This window comes from Pantherophis guttatus, chromosome 3 (assembly GCF_059756535.1).
Source record: "Pantherophis guttatus breed Tessera chromosome 3, ASM5975653v1, whole genome shotgun sequence".
NCBI classification, from domain to species: domain Eukaryota; kingdom Metazoa; phylum Chordata; class Lepidosauria; order Squamata; family Colubridae; genus Pantherophis; species Pantherophis guttatus.
This window is the reverse complement of record NC_142065.1, coordinates 46055570-46080296: the sequence shown is the minus strand read 5'-3', so window position 1 is coordinate 46080296 and position 24727 is coordinate 46055570. Positions and strand designations below refer to the sequence as shown.

General features: G+C 37.2%; 1 protein-coding gene across 1 annotated transcript; it reads right to left on the bottom strand.

Moving 5' to 3' along the window:
* Positions 1 to 69: 69 nt before the first annotated feature.
* NUAK2 (NUAK family kinase 2) lies at positions 70 to 19506 on the bottom strand. Its single transcript, XM_034414428.3, has 7 exons — positions 19122 to 19506; positions 10142 to 10262; positions 8397 to 8548; positions 6413 to 6478; positions 4878 to 4997; positions 4362 to 4494; positions 70 to 3289 (listed from the first exon to the last, which is right to left on the bottom strand). Exons 1-7 carry the CDS (start codon positions 19326 to 19328, stop codon positions 2151 to 2153), a joined length of 1938 nt encoding a protein of 645 aa, XP_034270319.1. The 5' UTR covers positions 19329 to 19506; the 3' UTR covers positions 70 to 2150.
* Positions 19507 to 24727: the final 5221 nt, after the last annotated feature.

Below are 24727 nucleotides of genomic sequence, written 5' to 3'. Positions count from 1 at the left end.
AAGGGAGTCTAAAATGACTGGCCTGGGCAGGAAACAATAGAAACAGTAACAGTCAACATCAACATACAATTCCTTATTATTGTTTATTATTATTTCTTGCACAACTATTGCATCAATTTATGGTCCCACTTTTCTAGAAATTTATCTTCTTCAGATGGAAGAACAATACTTTGCAACATAGTACTTTGAAGGTTAACCCAGAAAATGCATGGCAAGATATTGCATCTGATACTTAGAATCCGAATGCTACAATATGGACATGTTTTGCAGATTGCCTTCTTCAGATTATGAATACACTATATTGTCTTTTAAAAAAAAAAGAATACCTTTTTTATTTTTTAAAAAAAATTCTGTCAAGTACATATTGGTCCAAAAGGCAGTATTTTTTAAAAAAACACACACACACACAAAAGCAACGATTCACTACTTTGACAACAGAACCAGATTTATCTTTCCACAAAAATCCAGAAATAATTAGAAAATAAAGACATTTGTTTTCCTGTTTTTCCAATGTCATCTAGCAAACATAATAGGTTTTTGTAACCCAGATATAGAAGGCACAGGCATCTGGAGAAAATATGATGACTGGATTCATAAAACAGGTTAATTTTAGGATACTCCAGAAGGAGGCTTTTTGCCCTTTCCTTCCTTCCAGTAACTTTCAGGAGGAGGGTCACTTGAACAACAGAGACACCCTCTGGGACATCAGGAAGTTCAAAGAAAGGTATCTTCCTATGTTAAGTAAACATCTTTTGGGTTCCAAGTCATAGCCTAACATTTTTTCAAAGGCAACTATATTTATTGTATTTTGGAAGGACTTGATGCTCACTTCTTTAAAAACTTGCTATGCCTTACTATTCACATCTGTTTCCCCATTAAACAATTTTCACCTGGCCCTCATTATCTTGACCTTTTAGACTGCATATTCTAGTTCAGACCTAGCTAGTTATACATGCACACATTTCTGAAAACACAAGTGCCTATTTGAAAGCTACAGGAACATTCATTTTACAACACAGTTGGGTTACAGCAATTATATTTTGCATTCTTTTTTGGCAGGAGTGAAAAATGCACCATATTTTAGTCACTTTTTAAATCAAGTTCAAAACAAAGGCTCCTTTTAGTATTCTAAGAAGTAAAACAAAACAGAAATCAGAATAAAGAATTCTGAACTTCTCTGTGCCTTTACTATATCCAGATTTTACCAGAGCATCTAACTTCAAAGAAGTCAGTATTTCCTGCATGATCCCCTCCATATATGTTGGTCCTTCCATTTTCCTCTGCCGGCATCCCTATATCGATTGAAGATTATGGGAATTGTAATCTAAGAAAGTCCACAGGGTAAAATATTCTAAATTTTATCAACTGTTTTGCTGCTTAACGGAATCTTTTTAGTGAGCCCCTTTTTCTCTGCCTTTTCAATCCAAGTATATTGGGGTAATTAGTATTCTAAATAATATATAGTGCAGATACCCTCCAATGAACCAGAACTTTAGTTGTTCCTTTCCAAGTACCTTGCTTTAATCTTTTTCCCTTCAGAAGCATTTCTAACACATTCTCTTCTTTGTGCAATTAAAGAAATACAGTGCAAATAATATCATCACTCCAGTCACCAAGATTAGAGATGATCATCAGGGTCTGTTTGGAGAGATAAAGGCTGTTTGGGAGAATGTTATGGAATGAGTTACTCATGATTCCAGTTCAGTATTTCTTTGTTGATGGTGTTGGGAGAGAAAAAAAGTGCATCCCTTTTAGTTCATTACTCTACAGAGAACCAATGCCTTCTCATTCTCTCCCACTCCCCAACCCCCAGGCCCATTACACTTTTACTTTTTTTCCCTAGTCACTGCCCTTCTATCAACATATTCTTTTTTTCTCTCTCTCTCTCCAAACACCCAGCCATACCCTGTGGTACCATTTTACAGGCAACGTTAAGAATGTAAATGCTCCTTTACATTCTCAAAGAAACAAGGAATATGTAAAAAATAAATAGCCTCCCAGCCCTGTCAGGGTGAAGACAAAGACTCTACTTCTTTAGTTCTTTATCCATCTGAATGGGAAGTGCAAATTGTTTGGAGAATGCCAGAATCTGGGCTGCAAAACATGTCTGCCACAATTAGCAAACACGTCAGTGGTCCTTATTGGCAATATCAGCTTAGTTTCATGCTGATCGTCACAGCCCGTTTGTAGACTTCGGTAACATTATCACAGTCTGCCAGAGAGAAACAACTGTCTGCAAGAGGTTTTTGGCACTGAGTCACTGTCCAGCGTCGGAGTCGGCGGCCCTTGCTTTCCACATCTCCCTCCTCCAGTTGCAAGAGGTCATCTGCAGAGACAGAACCACGCATGGAGACCCCTCCACTTCCTGGCATTCGATCCGGCAGATCAAGCTGGTCAAAGGACTCTGTGGAAAGGATGCTGTCTTCACTCACAGCGCTGGATGGGCAAATGCGAGAGGCGAGGGACAGTTTGGGCAAGATCAGCTCAGGGAACGTTGAGAGGACTTTGTCAGGCACATCGTCAGACTCGGTGCTGCTAGAGGAATACTTGCCATTATGTTTCAAAATACCTTTCCGCCTGGCTTGATTGCCACTGGAGTTCTGAGTGGGGGACGGAGTGCCCACAAAGACACTGGCATTGAAGTCTATGTTTTCAGAGTCTAAAACATCTGCAAATTCACTACGCTCTGAAGACGAGTAATAGCCAGACTCTCTCTTCAGTGGCTTTTTCAGAATTCCTTTCTTGGGCATTGGAGGGACAGCTACAACATCCTCTGTATGGCAGGCCAAGGATCTGGAGGACAGGACACAAGCCAGCTCAACTGCAGATCTAGTATTGTCTTCTTTCTGCGTATCAAGAGGAGCTACCACAGTGGAAGAAGGACCCTGGGACTTCTCACAAGAGTTTCTCTTTTTCAATATGCCTTTAGGTCTCTTTAGGATTGATTTGGATTGATTCTCTGGTGCTAGGCCCGTTTCTTGCACAGCATGAGACACATCATTCTCCTTTTTTGACTTCTTGAGTGAACGCTGCTTCTCCAACGTGACACCAGGGATGTGTTGTTTAAAAAAGCAGCGCATCTTGGAGCCATTTTCAAACAGAGGCCTGGAGGAGCGGCGAAGCCAATCTGCAACAGTAGCCAATGGAGATTCATCCTCTCGCAAAGACTCCTGTTCCCCAACTGGTACTTTGTAACCCCAGTTGATCCACCAATGGCTGGCTATGTCCTCAATGGTAGCTCGGCGTTCTGGATTCACCATTAGCATCCACCGGATCAAGCCACAGGCATCTACAAATCAAAGAAATCATATGAGATGTACAGATAAGGGGCATGCTTCATTTTGCAGAACTCCTTTCTAATTTTAGTACAAGAGGAAAAGATCCTATTTCAGCTAATGACCTGGATCTGATATCCATCAGAAACTCCAAAACTGCAAATATAAGAATATATTTTTATAGATCTGATATGCTGCTTATGGGGATCACAGTGGCAGATAAATACTAAATTCACCAAGAATATTACATTTAGTGAAAATTAGCACAAGATATTATATTGATGCTGTAGTACTGATTGCTAAAATAGTTAATTCATTTTCTAAAAATTATTGTAAATGCAATAATCAGATCAGTCAGTCTTTCATATTTGATGCCAACACTGTAAAAATCAAGAGTCCTGGAAGTTGATTTTATGTACACTGAAAAAAAAGGTAAAGGTTGAAATCACTTTCCAATCATTTATTTCTTTGCTAAACATTAGCCCTTCATTTGTGACGTTTTACTTTGAATTCTTGCACTGAGCTGAAGGATAGACTTGATGTTCTGAATTACCCCTTTCTGTGAATGTGAGTTCTATTTAAATTCTGTACTCATTCAATCATACTGTATTTCACCAGCAGTTTGCAAATAAGCCCCAACAAATATTTTGAATTTTGTGTGTTTCAAATTCAGTCAAGTCTGTGAGTATTCCATTTTGTTTTTGTAATTCCTCTAGATTATTATTTATGCAAAGCATCTGAAGAGCTACCCTTTCACAGAAGTAATCCAGCCATAAAATGACATAAACTAATCTGTAATCCAAGTTAAGCAACTGGTTTGATAACAGAGTTTGAACTGCAGTACTGCCAATCTATTTCCTTCTTTTATTACACTTAATCCTTGGCCTTTTTGAATAATAAAGTTTTCTCTGCCACTAATTTAATATCTTGTTCTTCCTGGAATCACATGAAATAGAAATGTAAGTTTTGGAAAATACTCATTTTTATTACTGCAATAAAAACAGTACTCAAAGTGGTGTGTGATTAATAAAAAATAGAGTAGAATTATTTCCTAGGCAGAAAACCCCTCATCCGGTTTCAACTTACCTGAAAGTTTGGTGGGCTCTTTGTAATCTCCTCTTGTAATCTGTTTTACCAGTGTCTTGTAATCATGGCTATCAAATGGCATTGTGCCATGGATCAAAATATAGAGAAGAACACCAAGGGACCAGCTGTCAACCTGCAGATATAAAAGCCAACTGTTAACTTGCAATCAGTCTACCCAAGGAATAAAACTCTTCCTTGATCTTTATGTTGGCAACTGCTATTACCATCAGGAAGTGCAAATAAGAATGTCTTGCCATGAATACTGCCAATAAAACAACAACGTCATTCTCTCAGAGTGTACCTTGGCTATAAACTGCATGGTAGTTTCTGGCCATCAGTTTGCTCTTAAGCATACAATGGGTTTATTAAATGCAATATGCATGACCAGGTGCATAATCTTGCAACAATTAAGTATTCAGTGGGAAAAGTCAGGAATTTCTGCTATGTGTTTTGCAGCCTGAATAGTATTAATGCTTCTCCAGTACTGGGGAAATTTTATTTTATCAGTTCTCTTACCTCAGGTCCTTTGTAAGGCCTTCCGTTAACTATCTCAGGAGAGGCATAGAGGGGACTCCCACAGAAGGTTTGAAGAAGCCTATCTTGTTGAAAAACATTGGAAAGGCCAAAGTCTGCAATCTATGATGAGGAAGAATAATCTCAGATTAATGCTGTTTGATTCTACCAGAAAACAAATACTAAGGACTTCCTTTAGAAAAGAGGTCTCCAACCTTGGCAACTTTAAGACTTGTGGACTTCAACTCCCAGAGTTCCTCAGCCAGCAATAGCTGGCTGAGGAACTCTGGGAGTTGAAGTCCACAAGTCTTAAAGTTGCCACGGTTGGAGACCCCTGCTTTAGAAGAAGTTTTATTTTCCAACCCCAAATCAACTAAAATTGTATTTTTAGAGAAAGCAAGCCTTTCAGTTTCTGCATTGTCCACATAAACACAAGCTATCAGGCCCTAGATTTAGAGTTGTCGAATCATTCAGATGGTACAGCACATATATTCAAAGCAATTTGACAACAGCTTATTGTCTGGGTAATATAAATTGGGCCTAGGCCCAGCAACATGTTAAAGGAGAAGGATCAAAATGGCAACCACAGAATCACAACGGAAACCCTAATGTTATGTGTGTGCAATGTTGACATAATCTGGTGCCCTCAATCTGTGCTCATTTACAAATCCTTTATACACAATGTCCCACTTGCCATCTTAGCTAATTGTGATAAGGTAATGAATCATTCTCAGATACACAACCGAATCCTTTGTGTAAAAAATGATTCAAAGTCTCCTTCACTGTCCCACAAATGTCTTCCTTTTCTTTTTCGTAAAGAAACCACATCATTTTCTTTTTGTCTTCCATTTTGCCAAGAGTCACCTTGTACTTTAATTCTTCATAATCAATCTGCTTGTTTAGCAGAACAGAAGATAAGCTAAACTTCTTGGCGACTAGTTGTTTTTAATCTTCTTTTTCTTGTTAAAAGGAGCCAAGTAATCCACACACAAATAGTCAAATCAAGGGTTTGGATAACAGCATCTTTTAGTTTTTTGAAGATATAAAAAAAGGCAGGACTCATATTTCCCTTGCAAAACTCTGAAATCTCTTAGATGTCAGTGGATAAAGTGGAAGCATCAGTGCCTGAAGCTTGAAGGCACAGAATATAGCAACCTTGCTAAAAGTAGCCAATTTTAAAGCTGACTGCTTGTGAATTTTAGTCATGTTTTGAATTCTACAAAATAAGGGAACACTGTCGAACTATAAATATTCAGTCTTGCTGCCTAACTAGCCTAATCTGCAATGACGTCATGCAAACTCTAAGATGATTTAGAACATTTTCACACTGGAAGGCTTAACATCTTCACTAAAATCCATCCTGGCAATATAAATATCTGCATTTGTGGAGGAGGAATGAGAAGTGGGGAATTCATCACATACTATCCAAACATTTCAAAATTGCTATTTTAAATTGGCCTTCATTGTATTTTAAATTCTTCAGAAAGTACCATAGGAAAGAAGTGCTCAAATGCAATTTCATGCCAATTCCAACTTACCTTGATGTTTCCATTTGCGTCCAAAAGAATATTTTCTAACTTCAGATCTCTATGAACAATTCCATTCTGTTGGGGGAAAAAAAACAGAAGCCTATTTAGTTTTTTCCTGTTAGAAGAGGAAACAAAGACATGCTAGAAGATTACCTCAGTTCATCCCATCTAACTGTGTGTCATATATTAGCATTTTGCTGAAATATTTATTTTTCTATGAAACAAAACACTAAGCCATCAGAGGCTTAGTGGTACAGATGTAAGTGAAACACAGACACATCGTGCGCATACTAAGTAAAGAAGGCAGAGTAATGATATGGAATTCCTGCAGTCTTACCAGCGCAATCCACACATGAGAACTAAAGCCCCAGAAGCCTCCTGCTAAGAACTATTTTGTACCACTGAATAAAAATGCTTCAAATCTATGGTTTTCTATGCAATAAATATATGAATGTGCAATTGTATGGGAATAATAGTAGCAGAACCTCCTGCACAATTGTTACTAGGTAACACAGATGAAATCACAGTGAAGGAAAACCATCCCAATAATGCCTGCAGGATGTTTTGGTGACATATTTCCTTTTGCTACTGAGAATTCCCCTAATAGGGTGATATGGCAAAATGCAGATTTCCTAACTAGTACATTTCTTTGCAAAGAGCAAGTTGTTATCAGTTTCCAACTGTGTCCTAAGACAATGGAATTAGTTGCAAAGGAATGCAGTGTGTTCCCACCGACTGCCCACGCTCATCTATAGCCCTTAACATTCCTAGAGCGCCAGAATTACTTCCTGAGTTACTTCCATTTTTTTCCCTTTCGTCCAAGAACAAAGCTTGCAAAATAAGACCAGTAAACGTCTAGAATTCCAGACTGACAAGCTCTATTTGAAGCAGGTTGTCCAAATTGTACCTTAGTCTTGTTACATTAAGCTTTCCCCTTGACTTTCAAGTGCCATTAGCTTTGAATGCAAAATGAATGGAAGCAGGTGCTTCCCAATATAACAAGTGACTTATGTTTGGCATGTAATTTGAAAGCTCTGGGCAAATTAATGTGATTGTTGCAAGGTATTTTTTCTAAGGAAGATTGCTCAGGCTCCATTACATTGAAGAGAGCTCATTCTCAATGATGGAAAAGTTTGCTATCTGTTCTCTTTCCCATTAAACACCCAAACAAAACAGGAAAGTGGGGAGGTAGGATTTGCTATATTTCCTTTATAGAACAGCACAATCTAGGTTTCCCCAGTGCCTTTCTGTAAGTAAAGGAAAAAATCAAGACTTACATTATCAAGTTTTTAATCCACTATAACGTCATGCCAGTATGATTTTCCTGAGGGTAAACCTGAAATTCATGCTACTCTAACTATCCTTATTGGGAAAGCCTATTGCTTTAACTAGTATTCAAAATTCAATAGGCCAAAATTACCCAACCTAATAATTTTGACTTGCTAGCAGAGTTTTTCACTGTAGATGTATGTTTCCTAATGCAGCTTCTCACAGTTGCATCCCTAAGACCAGATGGGACATTTCAGCTAACACCACAATCAACTAGTTTGTGCAGATGTTGTATGTAACAGGAATCTTAATACACAATCCTTTTTCCCCCCACTTTGAGGAAGACGTTCACCTTCTAATGTTTACATCCTCCATAATGGAAGGAGAAAACTCATCCTCCTATGAAAGCTAGGAATGCGAAAAAAGTTCAATTACATTGCATATAAAAGGCTAAGGACACCAGCCAACAATGTTATTAATTAGTCCACATGGATGTATTCCATATTAAACTAAGATATCATTACACTGCTATAAGGGGAAACTGAAAGAAAAAAACCTGTTGTGCTTTTGATAGATTGCAGGAAACTCATGCATCCCCATTATGATATTTAAATAGGGTAATTATGTTTCAGCTTTCAACCATCTTAAATAACTAGATGTAAAACATGGATATGAAAATATAAATTGAAATATTTAGTTGGTTTTTTTTTTCATTTTCACTAACCTTATGACAATAATAGATTGCCGACACCACTTGCCTGAAGAAGTGCCGAGCTTCCTGCTCCGTCAATCTCTGGCGCTCACTAATGTAATCATAAAGATCTCCTTTGCTGGCATATTCCATCACAATGACAATCTTGCTACTGTTTTCAAATACTATATAAACAAGAACAGAGAAAAGATTAGGAACAATTATAAAGAAGAATTCCAGATATCTTAATGCCAAATTCTTCTAATAATAAACCTGTCACTTTAGTTCCTGTCCTGACCTGCAAATTTGTATATTTGTGCAAATGTATGGCCAAATAGTTTAGCACTGTTTTAACTGCTGTGGTATGTACTGTAGCAGGTAAATTGGATTTAAGTTTAATGAATTTCCCATTAGGAAACATCATGAGCTGTAACAAAAAAACAAAATTTTGGTCACAGACCATACCACCTGCCAAAGAATTGCAGGGATCAGTACACGGATACAATTTCTTTTCATCACTGAATATAATAATGGTTTAACTTTAGACCAGGACCAGATTATTTCTTTTACCAATTCTTGTGTTGCCTTTCTTGATTCTGGATTAAAAATACTAGCGGTAAATAATACAGTTAAAAAGTTAAGATGGTGTGACCAAAGCTCAGCCCAGTTTTCATGTCTGACACATGCAACGCACATAGAAAACGAGTGAAGCTTTGATGGTAGAATCATGGCCATTCATCCTGATGTTTTTGACCACATCCTCAGATATCCCTGCAATAATCAGAATGATACTTTTGAAATATTAACTTTTCTATTTCTTGTTTGACAATACAATGCTTTAGGATCTTTCACCTAGTTGTGCCTTCATACTATATTGTACTATATGTACATAGTACCTATACAATGAACAAAGAAGTTACCTAGACTCAAAGTTCTTTATTCTCAGTCTCAAAACCACAAGAATCAACTGGTGTTCAGAACATGTACAAGTTGTTTTGTACACACACACACACACACCAAAAAAAAAAAGATAAGAAAGAAAAAACAAGATGCAAATACGAACAGTACTGAAAAGTGCAATGGGAAATTTTCAGCATTGCTGTGCTTCACTTATCTAGTTGCACTTCAAGCAGACTCTCCTTCCCTTGAGTTTAAAGGTGAAGAACAGCATTTATTTATGTGAAAAAAATGGAAACATGGCCAGCACTGCTTGAAGAGAAAACCTTGGTATTTCTTTTCCTCCCCATACTATGTAATTGGCCTCCTAATCAAGAGTGACCAAACCAGTTTAAACTCTTCCTGGGCATTGCCCTGAGATGTTTTTATACTTTATACTGCCACATTTCCAGCTTCTGCCAATATGCAACAGTAAAAAGAAAAAGGAAAAGGAAAGTCCTTTACCAAGTGTCTCTTTTAGAACTTTCTACCCTCGTAAATGCAAGAGGCCATGGCAGTTTTATTAAGCCACAGATAAGATGAGTCCATCTTTAATGGTCTGTTTCAATAAATTATAATCTGCCTAGAAAGTTTGGCAATTGAGCCTATTCAAAGTACAGCATGTATCAATAAATCATTCCACTAAAATATCTTGATTTAGCTACCTGTTCATATTCTACAAATGCTGCATTAAGCAGCTTTGGAACTATAGAGATAAAAATAGTTTCCTGCCCTAAAAGCAGCTACAATTTCTAAAAATCAGTTTCCTCCCTTTCTGAATAGTGAAAGGCCTGAAAAACAAGTAGGTAAATTTAAATTACATTTAAACAAACAATTCTTACCTTCATGAACAGCAATGATGTGGGGATGATTGAGAGAAGACATGATTTCAATTTCCCTTCGGATATGGAGAAGATCCTGCTCATCCTTGATTTTATCTTTCCGGATAGACTTGATAGCAACCTGGAAATGCAGTTTTCCCCAAATTAACAGCGAAGCAATATTTCTGAATGTAAAACATATCAATGCACTTCTTGATTTTTTAAAAAATATTAGTTTGTATCCCACCTTTATTGTGCATCACTTCAAGTAGTGCACACAGTAATGCTTTTCCTCCCTATTTTGCCCATTATAACAATTCTGTGAGGTAAATTGAGCTGAGAAAGTGCCAAAATTTACTCAGCAGGCTGTCATGCCCAAAGGAAGACTAGCAGTCATGCTGTCTCAAGTTTCTAGTCCAGCATCTTAACCACTACCCCAAAAATTGCTTCTTACTTTGCTTTTATTTTGCGACCTAACATTAAGTTAAAGAACAAGGGAGCAAATAAATATATATATTTGATGTCAGTAGCATTGTGAGAATAACTAAATATGTATTTTTAAATCCATACTCCTGGGCCCTCGAACTAACATCCCCCATTTGGAAGCATACACTTTGAGAATTCTATGGTTTTAATATTTTTTAATATTTTTATGTGATTTATCCCTGCCTCAATATGAAGGTTCTCTAGGTCATTTTTATTGAAATAGTTCAGTGCTTAAAAATTTCTGTGTTTATGCTGTTAAGTTTTTTTTAAAAAAGGGGTTAAGAAAAGCAAGAATTTATCCGCTAACCACAAAGATGTCAGCACACTGGCACTTGAAACATTTTGGTTAAAGATCCTCTTAAGAAAAGGACTTTTCATTTTTAAATTAAACATCTTTTGTTTCTCTTTAAACAAAGTATCTGCTTGGTTCTTTTCAAAGCAGCAACTTTGCACAGGCTTAATACAGAGCAGGAGTTTGGTGTTTTGGTAGAGTTCTTGTAATAAAACAGCTAGTGAATGGAAAGTGAGCAGAGCACATGACTCTAAATGTTTTATTTGCTGCAAATGAAAACATTCTGTTATCCTCAGCCATCCTTTATGGCTGAAAATAAGTCACTTGGTCAGATTTTTTTTTTTAAACCAGTTTGGCCCTGAACTAAAGCCATAAAGTTCCAGGTACTATTTTCTCTTCTGAACAAATACATAAAAATAAAAATAAAAATAAGGAACACAGAAGTTCCTCCAACATAGCAAGCTAGTCAAAATGCTGAAAATCTGAAATAGCAGAAGTAAACTTTATAAAAGACTACTAAGGATTGCTTTATTATGAAAATTCTTTTCCAAGTAAAAGAAGGAGAGGGAAAGTGAGCACGCTAAAGAATAGATGTAGTTAATCCTCTTTCAAAGAGATTGTGAAGACAATGCATGTCTTGGGTTGAATTTTCAACAGAATCCGGCACAACCTCCATATCCTCCCTCAGACAAGAATGCGGAACAGCATTAATCCTGTAAAAGGATCCTGGAAGACACATAATACTAAGTCTCCTGGCAACAAGGAAAGGGAGGCCTAGTCTTGCATCCCAAAGGCAGAAATGTTAGAGCTCTCCTATCCAGCCACAATGAACTCAACATTCCTTCTTTGCTATAAAGGGAGAGAGAGGCAGAGAGCATTCAACTCTTCCCAAAGATGGTGTATTTTAAGGCATGTTCTCCAGTCCTCAGCAACAAAATCATTTGGACTCCCAACTAGTGGTAGGATGAAAAGATGGATAACCTGTTAGGTTGAATCTTAACTTGGAAATCTAAAAAGCAAATTCACTGCCCCTTCTTGCTAAAGAAAGAATAGTTTTATCAGTCACCTGAGATTCAGTTTACGCAGATATAATCTATTTTTGTTTCAATGGGTTACAAGCAAAACAGAGGTATATGACTTTGCCCTGGTACTAATATGAATATTATTCTTCATTTCATGTGAAGCTATTTTCAGAAAATGCTAAGCAGTGAGAATATATTCATCTACTTACATGTTAATGTTGACCACTTTTCTACTGAGGGAAAAAATCTTTGATTCCTTCTTTGGAAGAATTCTAATTAGATAATAGGAATATTGGTCTGATTTAAGAATAACATGTTACTCTTATAAAGAATTTAATCCTAACTGAAAACTATTGTTGGATTATAATGTTATATATGGATTTGTGCTGCATCCAAAATTCAGCTTCTGTTATATAGAGAATTATGTCTTCATTCGATCTATAACTTTCAGTATTTATCTAATGAATTATTTACTGTTTTATAGCTTTTTTAGTGATTCAAATTATCTTAACTGAGTATGTTCACTTGAAAATTCAATAAGAATAAGGGTTGGTATCCTATTTCCCAGTATGTTTTATATCTTTCTTATATCTTTTTTAAGTACACTCTTTCTAGTTTTTTTAAATAAAATAATAAACTAAAAAAGAGGTTGTCCACTTGCCACGCATGCATTGTCACACTGGGATTGTGGCCACAGCCTTGAACCATCTGATCCCTCATTGCATCCTCACCATTTCCTTCCTCTTTATGACGTGCTGTTGTTTTTTAAAGGGAACGATATATTTCCAAAATATAAACCAATTATATGAACTCAAGAGATATATTTATCTGTCATGAATCATCTCTTGCAACAAAAAGATCAAAGAGGTTAGTAGCAGGCTTGCCTATGCAAGGAATAAACTTTTTTTCCTGCAAACTGAGAACCACACCTAGCGCGAGTGGTATGTAAGGACCCATACTTTCAAGAACTGAGATGAACCCTCCCCAATATCTGAATTATATAATATAAATTCTAGAATAATTTAGAGCATGATTTCCTATCTATTTCATATTTTATTTTATTTCTTACAGAAAAAAAAAATATTTTTGTGAGGGAGATCTATCTAACATTCCAAATGTGAGAGATAGATAGATAGATAGATAGATAGATAGAGATAGAGATATAGATATAGATAGATATAGATAAATAGATAGATAGATGTTGGATGGATGGACAATCTGCCAGCAAAACATTTGAAAGAACTCCAGGTGCTTTGGAAGAAAAAAATTATGTTGGCAGCTCACAAAAGATAACGAAGAGAGAGAAAAGAAACTAAAGAAAAAGCTTTCTACCTACAGATTTTGTTTCATTCACATTTGTCAGCCTTTCCCAATCTCATGTCTTCTAGATTAAAATATTCTACTCAATTAACATGTCTTAATTAAAAAAAACTGTTTTAAAAACTATAGGAGTCAATTAGTTTATTTCCCAGGGAAATGGGGCAGGGAGAGACACAAATGAACAACTAGTGCAAGGGAAGTCTGGAAATAAGTATCCTGCAAAGATTTTGATTCACAACAAGCACACGGGCAATGAGCTGCATCACTGTAGCATCTCCAGTGTCAGAGATCCTGAGAAAGTGGTCCAAAATAACTGGAGCTCTCCTCTCTGCGGTTTATATTGTGCAGAACTACAATATAAGCTTCTTTCATTAAATGGCCTTTGTTCTAGGTTCAAGGGTTCAATCTCCAGTTCTTCCCACTTCACTGCCTCATCATTTGGATAAGCTTCTGGAATGTGCATCACTGGTGGGCAAAACCTTTCCTGGTAAACTAGTAGTTGCCTTCTCTAAGTCCCCCTCCCATCCACTTCTTAAATCTAAACCCCAACTGCACTCCTAACTGACCCAGAGGTCTGAAATGTTTCTTCAAAGCTGGGCAGAATCACTGTAGAAGTTTAGAAAGATTGCCTAAAGTGGTCAGAGCTGCTAATGCTGAAGCACCACCATGTCTTCATTCTCAGGACATTGTCCAAGATACATCCCTCAGAAAAGAGACACACCTCTATGAAAACTGCCCAGAATAAAGGGACAAGTACAAGGACACTTGATTTATGCTCTGTGTCTTATCAGGACAATCCTAAAAGTTTACAAGCTGCAAAGCCAGTTGTTCATATTTATTGCCTATTCTGATATCTGCAACATGCATTGGGACACAGTTTTCATCATGCTGAGTCAACACAGCTATAGGCTGTACTGGTTGCACATTGTGAGAGCTGTAATCCCACATATAAGAGACAACAGTTTAGCAGACTGGGTTTGTTTTTTTACTTTTCCTGCTACAAATTACCCTGCCTGACATAGTATTTAACTATGCCGTCCTAAGTCATAGGCTCCTTTTTAACTCTAAATTAAACATATGTTCCTAGAAAAACTCACATACAATATTAAGGGTAAAGCATTCTATAATATTTGATGACATATATGCAAGAATAATCAATATTATATACCTTTACTGGTTTTTACTGAATCTACTCCATCTGAATCTAGATGGAGGGTGTGACTATGTGCAGGTGGAACATTGGAACATGGGTTTAAGGCAATCAGCTCCATATTCTAGTTAAAGACTAGATTGGAATATAAAACCATTTTGTAGAATACAACTGCAAATTATGATTGCAGGTGGACAATCTTTATCACCAGTCAGCTTTTTTTTTTTTTTTACTGTTACAATTTGGTCTGAGCGCTCCTTTCAAATATGACTTTAATTATGGTTTTAATGAGAAAAGAGATCTTCAAAAGGTAATAAAAGTTTGACAGCTGTGTGAGAATGAGTTCCAAGTTCTATACGTTGCCTTATTTCTATGAAATCATGGCTTAACTCTGGTTGTCAAAATCCCCTGTATTTGCTGCTATCCTGGGTATTAGTGGGGTGGAATGAATTCTTTTTTTTTAAAGGAAAATCACCCTCCTCTTTCTTTCTTTCTTTCTTTCTTTCTTTCTTTCTTTCTTTCTTTCTTTCTTTCTTTCTTTCTTTCTTTCTTTTTCTTTCTTGCATAGCTCAACCCCTTGATTGTAAGTACTATATTCTGTTAGTAAAACTATAGAAATCCAGACCTACAGTTTGATCTGGCAGAGAGCCAAGGACTAAAAGCTACTCTTCCTAGCTTATAGATGCAAAATAACAAACTGAAATAGAAGCCAATAGGCTTCACCATAGATGCACTCTGTAGTTTCATATGCACTTTCTAAGAGAAAAAAACAGGGCACTCAAATTTCTTTACATAAGCAATTCAGGGACATTACAATAGTTAATAGTTTTCAAAAGCAAGTAGAAGAAAGAAGTAGAACATTTTTTAAAAAAAACAATGTATAAAAGTTGGTTAAATGTTTGAGCTACACCACATTCTATGTTGATTTCAAGTCTTGATTCCTACACTGGTTTGGTGAGTACAGAATTTATTTTGATTTTTGATCAGATACATTACTGAGCAAACTTTTTTGGATTCATCTGAAGTCTAAATCTAAACATAGCAAGGGAAAGTAATTTGACAAGACCATTCACTAAGGTTAAATTAACTGAATCAAGGTAGAGAATTCAGGGAATGGCAGTTCCAATACATCCAAAGGCCTTCAAGTCTTATTATTTATCTGATTAGATTTCAGGACTGCCCATCTCCATATCAACTCTGGGGTGGCTGACAATATAAAAAAAATAAATACAAAAAGATAAAATAAGATGGTGTAACAAATACATCTAATAAGGGGTTCATCTACCCTACCCCAAAACTTGGGGAAACAGACAGGTGTCTGTTGGAATGTCATCATGGTAGGATTTTGCAGGGACAAAATTCCAGGTGCTGTGTCAAAGAATCTACTTTCTGGATCCTGAAAGATGACACTATTTAATCAAGGAAACCTAGAGAATGCTCACTCTAATGGCTCTTACCACTCAGGCAGACACCATTGGAGATTGGAGGTCCTTCAGATAACCTCAGCTCTCCGTGTCATGTAGAACTTTACAGGTGATAACCAGCACCTTGAATCACACTCAAAAGCATATTGGCAACCAGCGCAGCTCATGAAGTAGGTGTGTCATGCAAGCATGCCTAAGCAGGCCCCAACTGCTTGCACTATTGTATTCTTGACCAGTTGATGCTTCTGAGTGGTCTTCATGGATACAGAGCACACTGCAACAGTTGACTCTTAAAATGACAATAGTGTGAGTAACTGAAGGGCTGCCTAATCCAGGAGAGGCACAACTGGCTCATCAATTGAAGCTGTGCAAAGGCCCTCCTGGCCATAGCTGCAACTTGTAGGTTGGGGAAAGCTGATCCATACAATAAATAACAAGATGTATCCTCTGAACAGAGGGGTCAATTATCATGTACACCATGTTCAACTGAAAGCAGAAGCAATAGTGATATTCAAAGCTATGATCTGAATCAAGATAGGAGCTGCATGATTAGATTAGAAGCATTTATACAGGACTGCAATATGAATATTTCCCAAGATGCTGGCTTTGGAATAAAAAGATAAAGACTTAGTCAAGTCAAGCTAAGCTTCTGGGGATTACTGAGGACTTCCATCTAGTTTTCTTGGCAACCACACAGAATTGATTTGTCATTGCCTGCTTCAAGAATGTTTGATTTCTCAGACTATATTTATTAAACGAAAAAGAGAGAGATAAAAATAGCTTACTGGGATGAAATTAGGTATGTGGATTTAAGTTTGACTAACCTGGGCAAAAAAGAGGTCAAGTTGTACTACCTGCTATTTTTGTTGGTAAGCTTATAATATTTATTCTTTCAGGCTAGTATAAACATGTAATCTCTCCTTTCACAGGGAAACAAGATCTGTGACTTCAGTCAGCGTGACTCGAACTGTTTACTTCCCACATCAGCCCAGCTTACTAATACACCAAACCAATGGTGCTGCCACAGATAATTTATTTCCAAACTTTAGGCTTTTGCCTATCCTGCTTAAGCAATATATCTTATGTAGGAGTTTATGGAGAGACAAACAATACCGTCATGATGAGTTCTTTCAACAAGTTACAGTATTCTACTGAATGAAAGCCAAGACATAGGCTTTAGGCAAATTTACACTGTGCTTACATAACCGCCCAATGCACATTCTTGTAGCAATGCTAATTTACACAGGAAAAACAAGGTTAAAAGGAAGATATCAGAGACCTTTGGATCTTGCTCTTCTGGATACTGTACCTTGCCCACCCCTTAACTTCCAGCCAATAAGACTAGCTTTCAGTATTGCAAGTGAGGCAAACAGCACACAGGCAGGCAATTCATGCCAAAATCAATGACATTAAAAAAAAAAAGTTGAAGAGTGGGGAAGAACTAAAGGTAGAAGCACAAGATGGCCATCTTTTTTTTTTCATTCTTTTAAAGGGGAAGCACCTACAACTCTGCCAAAGCCACCCATAGAATAACCTCAGCCACCAAAGGCCACTGGTTCACAAACAGCTTGCCACTATCATCAAAAAGAAAAGCCACGCAGGGAGCTTTGCAAGAGTGCTCTAAACTTATCACCCTTGCTCTGATGTAATTGCCCTTAATCCTATCACTCTACCTCACTAGCTAGAATGATTTAAAGGAGGCATGAGAAGTCCTGCAAGACTGCCTTTAATTTGCATGGGCCTGTCTCACTGCATGTTAATTCACATTGTTAAAGTATATTTTGATTTAAACACACCATGCAACTTTTGCACTACTTTTTGCACTAGTGCATTAACTTAGAATCCAATTCCTTATCCAATAAGCTGAGCCACTTACATAACAAATGCTGTAAAGTCCATTGTGATCCAACCTAACAAAAGCTAATTTGTGTGTGTGTGTGTCTGTGTGCATCTTTAAATCAGTGTTGACTCCTAGTGTTTTAAAGGTATCCTAAATTTAGCTTTATGCCCTTCAACAGAAACGGGAAAACATTTACTTAAAGCTACCAGCACAGACATATTTAACCTAACTGAAATGTGTAGACCTCACTCATGGGTAAACATTGATAATGTCTGGAACGGAACTGCATATTAATCAAATACATTGTTATAAAAAAAAAATCAGGATTTTTTTCTTCTGCAAATAGTATAACAATTAGTGTGCAATATAATTAAAATAATGAACCATTATGCAATCCCACTTCTCTCACCGGCTTTGCAGGGGTTTTTTTTCCTTGCAAGACTGCTAATCTCCCCCCACCATCAGCAAACCCTGCAGGGTGGAGGTTCCTAATTACTTTCACTGTGCAGCAAAACGCCTCCCCTCTCCAGCCAAAAGCCCTCCGCAGTCAATAGCTTTGCCAGTGGAGCTAAAGCAGCCAGTGAGCCCTGCGCTGTTTATTGGGGAAGGGAGAAAAAAAAAAAAGAAAAGAAAAGAAGGGAAGGAGGCAAGATCAACCCTCATTACATCAGCTGCAAGAGATCATCAGCCACGGCTGCGAAACCACAGCATTCTGTAATGCTAAGGAAAAGGGGAGGGGGGGGGAGAAAAGAGATTGCCGTTACATGGGCTAAACAATCTGGAAGACGGGGGGTTGGGGAGATAAAGCCTGCAGACTAAAGCTGGGAAGGCAGAGGGGCTTTCCTTCACTTGCAGTACACACGCAGGCAAACAAATAGCGGGAAAATTCAAAAGGAGGCTTGGATCGACAGATACCAAAAAAAAAACAAAAAAAACCAACCCACCGTAAGAGGGAGACAAGGCAAAGATTTCTGACTGGGTCAGAAAGAGAAAGAAAAAAAAAATTAAAAGTGGAAAAACACGTGATCGCTTATCTTTCTGATTGCTCTATTGCTCCGCGCGACTTTATGCCTGTTTTATTGAAAAGCAAAGTTTCTCAGCGCTGCAAACAAGTCGAACCAGCAGCAACCTTGCAGGCAGGCAGGTAGGTAGGTTCCTGGAATAAAAGGCTGAAACCTCAATGGACGCGGAGCACGTTATGTATGCACAGGTCACTTCGGAGTTTCAATTTCCAGCTGCCTCCCCAAATCAGGCGCACACCAATATACCGCTGTCCCATAAAACCAGCCGCCTTCTCTAACCTGGCGCACAGAATAAAGCTAGGCTGGGACCTCAACGACCCACCATCCTCTCTGCCAGCAGCACGACCCCCCCCCTGCACCCCCACCCCCGAACGGGGAAGCCGGGTGGATAACCCAGCAGATGAGAGCAAGTTGGGATTAAAACCCCCGCGGCGCTCCTCCTCACCAGCTTGCCGGATCGCTCCCTCGCCTTCTTAACTTTGCCGTAGGTGCCTTTGCCCAACGTCTCCAGGAACTCGTAGCGATGCCGCAGATTATGCTTGTGATAGTGCCGCTTGACCGCTTGCTTTTTCACCGGCGCCTTTGGGAATTGGAATAGCCCATCTTTGAACGGGGAGACCGCCGGAGCCTCGGAAGGCGGGACACGCTCCATTGCCGCCCCCGCCACCCCGCGGAGCCGACGCACCACTTTCAACGACCGCCGGCCGACTAGGATCCTAGAGCCGGCCGGCCAACACAGTGCCAATAAATGCTACAAACCTGCCCGCTTCGGACCCTCCCTCTTGCAGCCATTGGTTACGAAGCCTCACGTGGGTGCCGCCCGTCTGTTTCGCAAGGTGTCGCTGCGCGCGCGTGGCGCCTGGGGGGGGGGGGGATGAGCGGAGGTGGTAAGACGGCTGGGGGTTAATTTTTGCAGAGGAGACAATGGGGCAAAATCGGGAATGTGCATTCTTTTCTACACACATCCACGTGAGAAAAGGGGGGAAAAAAACCCCGATGGAATTCAGGGAGGGCTATTTCCGGCCACGCATATCATCAGGTATGTTAATGCGCTCAAGAGGTAAAAAGAAAGGAGAATATGAGCAAAGCTGCGCAAAAAGAATAAAAGCCAACTTCAGCATACTATTCCCAAGGAAGTTTAACAGTGGAATGTGCTGTCCAATGTACAAAAACGGAAATATTATTCCTGGAAGAATCGATCCACGTAAAATATATTCTTATATAAACACACACACAAACACCACCTCTTCTTTCTTGAACTTTACAAAAAGAAATGATTTATTTGTGTTTCTCAATGAATCTTTCTGTAAGATAGGATATATCCCAAAGAGTGATAATGGAGTAGTTATTTTTATATCCGGCTGAGATTCCCATGACTCTATTTACATTCATAAATATAAGAAATTAACAGGCAGAAGACCAAAAGCAAGTTAATGGAAAACTATATTGAACCAGTGGGGGATTTTTTTTTTAAATACTGGAATTGTAACAGTTGTAGCACAATCTGTTGGTTTTGGCATGGATTTAAGTTTTGAACCCACCAGAATACATGAATCTAAAACAGATGATCCCTGCAATGTCAGTTGGTTTTCTCATGCCTCAATACACAACCCCATACCAATGCTTTGGGGGACAATTCAATGGTGAGAAATTTTGTCACATCTAATCTAGCAACAGCCTCTGCTACACCCCTCCACATTGTTGGATTTACCATCCAATCTGATTAAGTGTATTAAATATAGAAAGTCTCCTGATTTTTGTAAGAATTTAATATTCCAATTTTGAGCCTGCCCAATTCCGAAACAACTCTGGGTGGCTTACAATACAGTACAATTAAAAATAATAGATACTAAATTGAGTTCCTGGTCTTTCCCAATTAAAATCCCCTCCGATTTATTCTAAGTTTTCTTCATATGTGTGTGTGTGGGGGGAGGATCATTTTGTTCCTATTATTGTTAAGAAATGGTTTCAGAAAGCATTTCTGAACTGCAAGAGCTCTATCCACTAATTCAGATCTGTTTTCTGCTCATCCCTGATTTACAAGAACAACACATAGATACAATACCCAATAACAAGAGGTATGAAACAGATGAGGTTTGCCATAATGAACTACAGTCTTTATTTAAGGAGAAATTTATTGTTTCCCTATATGTACAAATAGAACCAATTTTATAATGCCTACCTTGGAAGTAAGGCAGACCTAGTTTAGTGACTTATGCCATATCTAAATTCATATTAACTCATCATAAACCACCTTATTTATTTTTTTTTTATATTAAGTGTTCTATAATCCAGATACTGTGATTTATAATCCATGGTTTCTGATTCAACATATGGAGTCCAGTCATACTGTTTATTAAACCATGGAAAAATAAGCCATGTCCATAGCACAATGTATATATCATAATCTATCACAAAGGTTTATAGTGAAGACAAAATCGAACCAAGGAAACCATCTGTTTGGCCATGACCAAATTAAAGCTAAATAGAAAATGTAAATACATAATTGAAATGTAATTTTAAACTGTTCTCATATTGGAATAGCCATTTAAGAAACATTTGTTGGGATAATCATATGGCATATAGTTAATATAAAAGTATATATCTAAGTCATTTTCTTTTAATAACACAGTTTTATGCCTGACCTCAAATCCTTATAAGAATCCTTTCTCGAGTATTCTTTTTCTGTTATATATTATTGATCATTAATTTAATTAATGTTATGAGAATCTAAACAATATATTAAGTGTACAGTAGTGGCCAAAATTGTGGAAACCTTTTGGGAAAAGTGTATTTTTGAGCTTTGGTAGCTAATAACACCACTCTTTTTTGGAGTTTCAAGATAATCATATTCCACTGCTGGAATGGCCTGGGAATAGCCCAGACCTTAACCTAATTGAAAATCTATGGAGCCGACTAAAGAAACTTGTTAGTCAGAAGCGACCCAGCAATAAAACCCAGTTAATAGAAGCAATCATTCAATCTTGGTTTCACATTATAACAGCTGCAAAACTAAAAGACATGGTTCACTCCATGGGAAGACGTCTTAAGGCCATAATTCATGCTAAAGGTTACCCAACTAAGTATTAACTGATGTGATAATTTTTTTATATCTCATTTTTTCTACGTGTTTTACTTTTCTTCTTTATACTGTAACTGCTATTCTAATAGCAAATCCTTCATAAAAGTTATTGCATTACATTCTTGATTAAATTATCTTTCCATTGATATATAATTTTATGGTACTACTCCAAAAAAAAAAGTGGTGTTATTAGCTAGTTTTAGAAAATACACTTTTCCCAAAAGGTTTCCACAATTTTGGCCACTACTGTACACCCAGGAGCTTTCTTGCACTGGAGATATTCTTAAAATATATATATAATAAAAACTTATAAATCTATTTTTTTATCCTTTTCCTCACATTCCTCCCTCCTATTTGGAACATGTGAATAGCTGGAATGATTGCTACATTGCGGTTTCGGAACTTAAAGAGGAAAGTTCCAACAGCAGTCAAAACAAAAGTTTCAGCATGACTTTGGCATGTGAAGCCATTCACTGATTGAAGAGAAAGATAACTCCAGACTTAGTCATCCAGACCTGGATTTTCCCAGAACTTCAAAGACTCGACCAAAAGCTGTATTTAAAAGGGCAATATGCTAACACAATCAAGACTAATCAAACTTATCTGGTTACAGGATAGTAATCAAAATTAGTTTGGTTAGTATATCACTTGATAGGTATTCACAAATGTCATAAAAGTTTTGCAGAATAAATTTAGGATTTAGGATTTCTACACGATAGTCTATAAATATGAATCCATCATCATCATCATTGGCTAAAATCTTAATTTGAGTTATCCAAACGAACTGCTTTTTTTAAAAAAAAAAAAATCTGGAATAATTTGTATATTTAATACGAAAATTTCCCAATGACTCATTTTTAGAAAGAGAGGAAAAATCGTAGGCATCCTCAGTGGGGCTGAAAGTAGACAGGTGAAGTCACATATGTCATGACACAGGGACACAAGTGACACCAATGATATATTATGATGTGACACAAATGTAAAAATTAATGTCATTTGCATGATGACATGAGATCACCGTGGCTTCTTCTGTTGAGCATCTGTGCTACAACAAGAAGCATTCTGGGAAAGATGCTTTTTTACCTGATTAGTGCCACGCCCTCCCCATGAAAGGAACCAGATAGGCTTTCCTTTATAGGAAATACTAATTGTGCTGCAGAATAAGAAAAAATGTGGTTATACAAGTTAATGCCCATCCTGGAGGTTCAAGTCATTATGAACTATACAGTTGTGGAAATACATCACTGTAAACATTTGCAAAAATTGCAAAATAATGTAACTCTTAGTTGGTTCGGAGGTAATAAGGTGATCAAATGCTTGTTATGTGGATATTAGGAATGCTTTGCGTTAAACTATAAAGGAAAAAGTCAGATATCTTAGGAAATATGAAGTGATACACCAAATTCTGTTAGAATTCAAGACATAAAGCCCAGTCAGAGTCCTGAGGATTTCAAGACACTTCAAGAATCTCTTTATGGAGAAAGCAAAGGCTGTTAATATTCACAAAGCAGAATATAAATTCAAATGCGTTTTGATTTTAAAAAAAATGAAGGCTAATTTATTGATGTTCAGGTAGACAGCATGTAATATTTTATTATTTTTATTGTAGAATCAATTTTCTGAATTTACAATGCTGTTTAAACTAATGGGTAAAAAATATATTGGCATCATTGAGAAATATGGTTAATAAATGAGGTTTATTGGGAGACAGAGATTAAATAAGTACAAGCTACCATGTCCTCCATGGAAGAATTCAGCTACTTACTGGTATTATGTTTGTAGCATTGTCAAGCTATGTATCATAATGTTGTTGTGGATGAAAATGGCAATTTTCTGTATTTTCAATTGGGTTCTCTTACATTCAGCTAAAATAAAGAAATAGTTTTTAAGGAATAGCAATGACTATTGAAGAATACAGTGTCCAACTCCAGCATAATGAATCTAAAGTTAAGTTATACAGCATTCATCTAGATGTGATGGAATTAAATTCCTACAGTTTAGAAAGGCTTTCTGGTTGAGAAACGCTGACATACAACATCAGCAGACTTCGAATTTTATGTTTTGCTTGTGAGAGTCACAGGAGCAATTTTTTAAATCTTATTTGAAACTTTGGTCTGATATACCACATTTTAGTACATGCGCATCATTTTGATACTTTCTACATACAGTACATTACGCTGGGATAACTGGATCAACCTCTTAGCTCCAACACACTAAATTATTGCTATAATATACCAAAACTCTTTGCTATGCAACCAAATGTCTAATCTATGCCTAATGATTATGTTCGATAAATGCCTGTCCTTCAAGAAGCACCTATATTATGTTGGGCTCCTAAACCTTCACCACAGTTCTTTAATTATTTTCTTTGATGTGGCTTCAAAATATTCCAAGTTGTATTCTGTAGTTGTCTTTTGAATTTGATCTTTTGCAGGAGGCCATTAGATTAAAAAAATGTGTGTGAGTTTGAAGTAAGTTCTGAACAGTCTATTTTCTTCATAGTGAAAGTATGCAATTTCCCACAATGGAGGGGTCTGTATGTATTATCAGTAGAAACAAAATCGCCTGGGGGAAGATCTAAAGGTTAAGAAAATCTAAACCTATTTTCTTTTTCACCTTATGTCCTTCATCTTTATATTTCCTATTTGTATCTAAGATATGTTATTGTTCAGAAAGCAGCCAACAGGAACAAAGCTCAAATAAGCCAGTTCTAATAGAAGAAAATGATTGATTTTGGAGTACTTTTAATGAAAAGCAGGTTTAATTATGCAAATATATGTGCACGCATGCTAGACCTTCCCAGTTCACAGATTAAATTGAATAGACTTGCAGCTCACAATACCCTATATAACACTCTATATATTATATATATATCGGAATACCATATATTCCTACCCATATAGTATAGTATTGTCATTCTCGAGCAGCTGCTGCCTCTCTCCATCATTGGAACAAGACCCAATCCTAGT

Excerpts from the sequence above, each read along its gene's own strand:
- NUAK2 (XM_034414428.3), bottom strand. The coding sequence starts at position 19,328 with ATGGAGCGTGTCCCGCCTTCCGAGGCTCCGGCGGTCTCCCCGTTCAAA. Across the intron at positions 6,479-8,396 it reads CAATCTATTATTGTCATAAG|AATGGAATTGTTCATAGAGA; the intron begins GTTAGTGAAAAT and ends TTCCCCCAACAG. Across the intron at positions 3,290-4,361 it reads AGAGCCCACCAAACTTTCAG|ATGCCTGTGGCTTGATCCGG; the intron begins GTAAGTTGAAAC and ends TTTGATTTGTAG.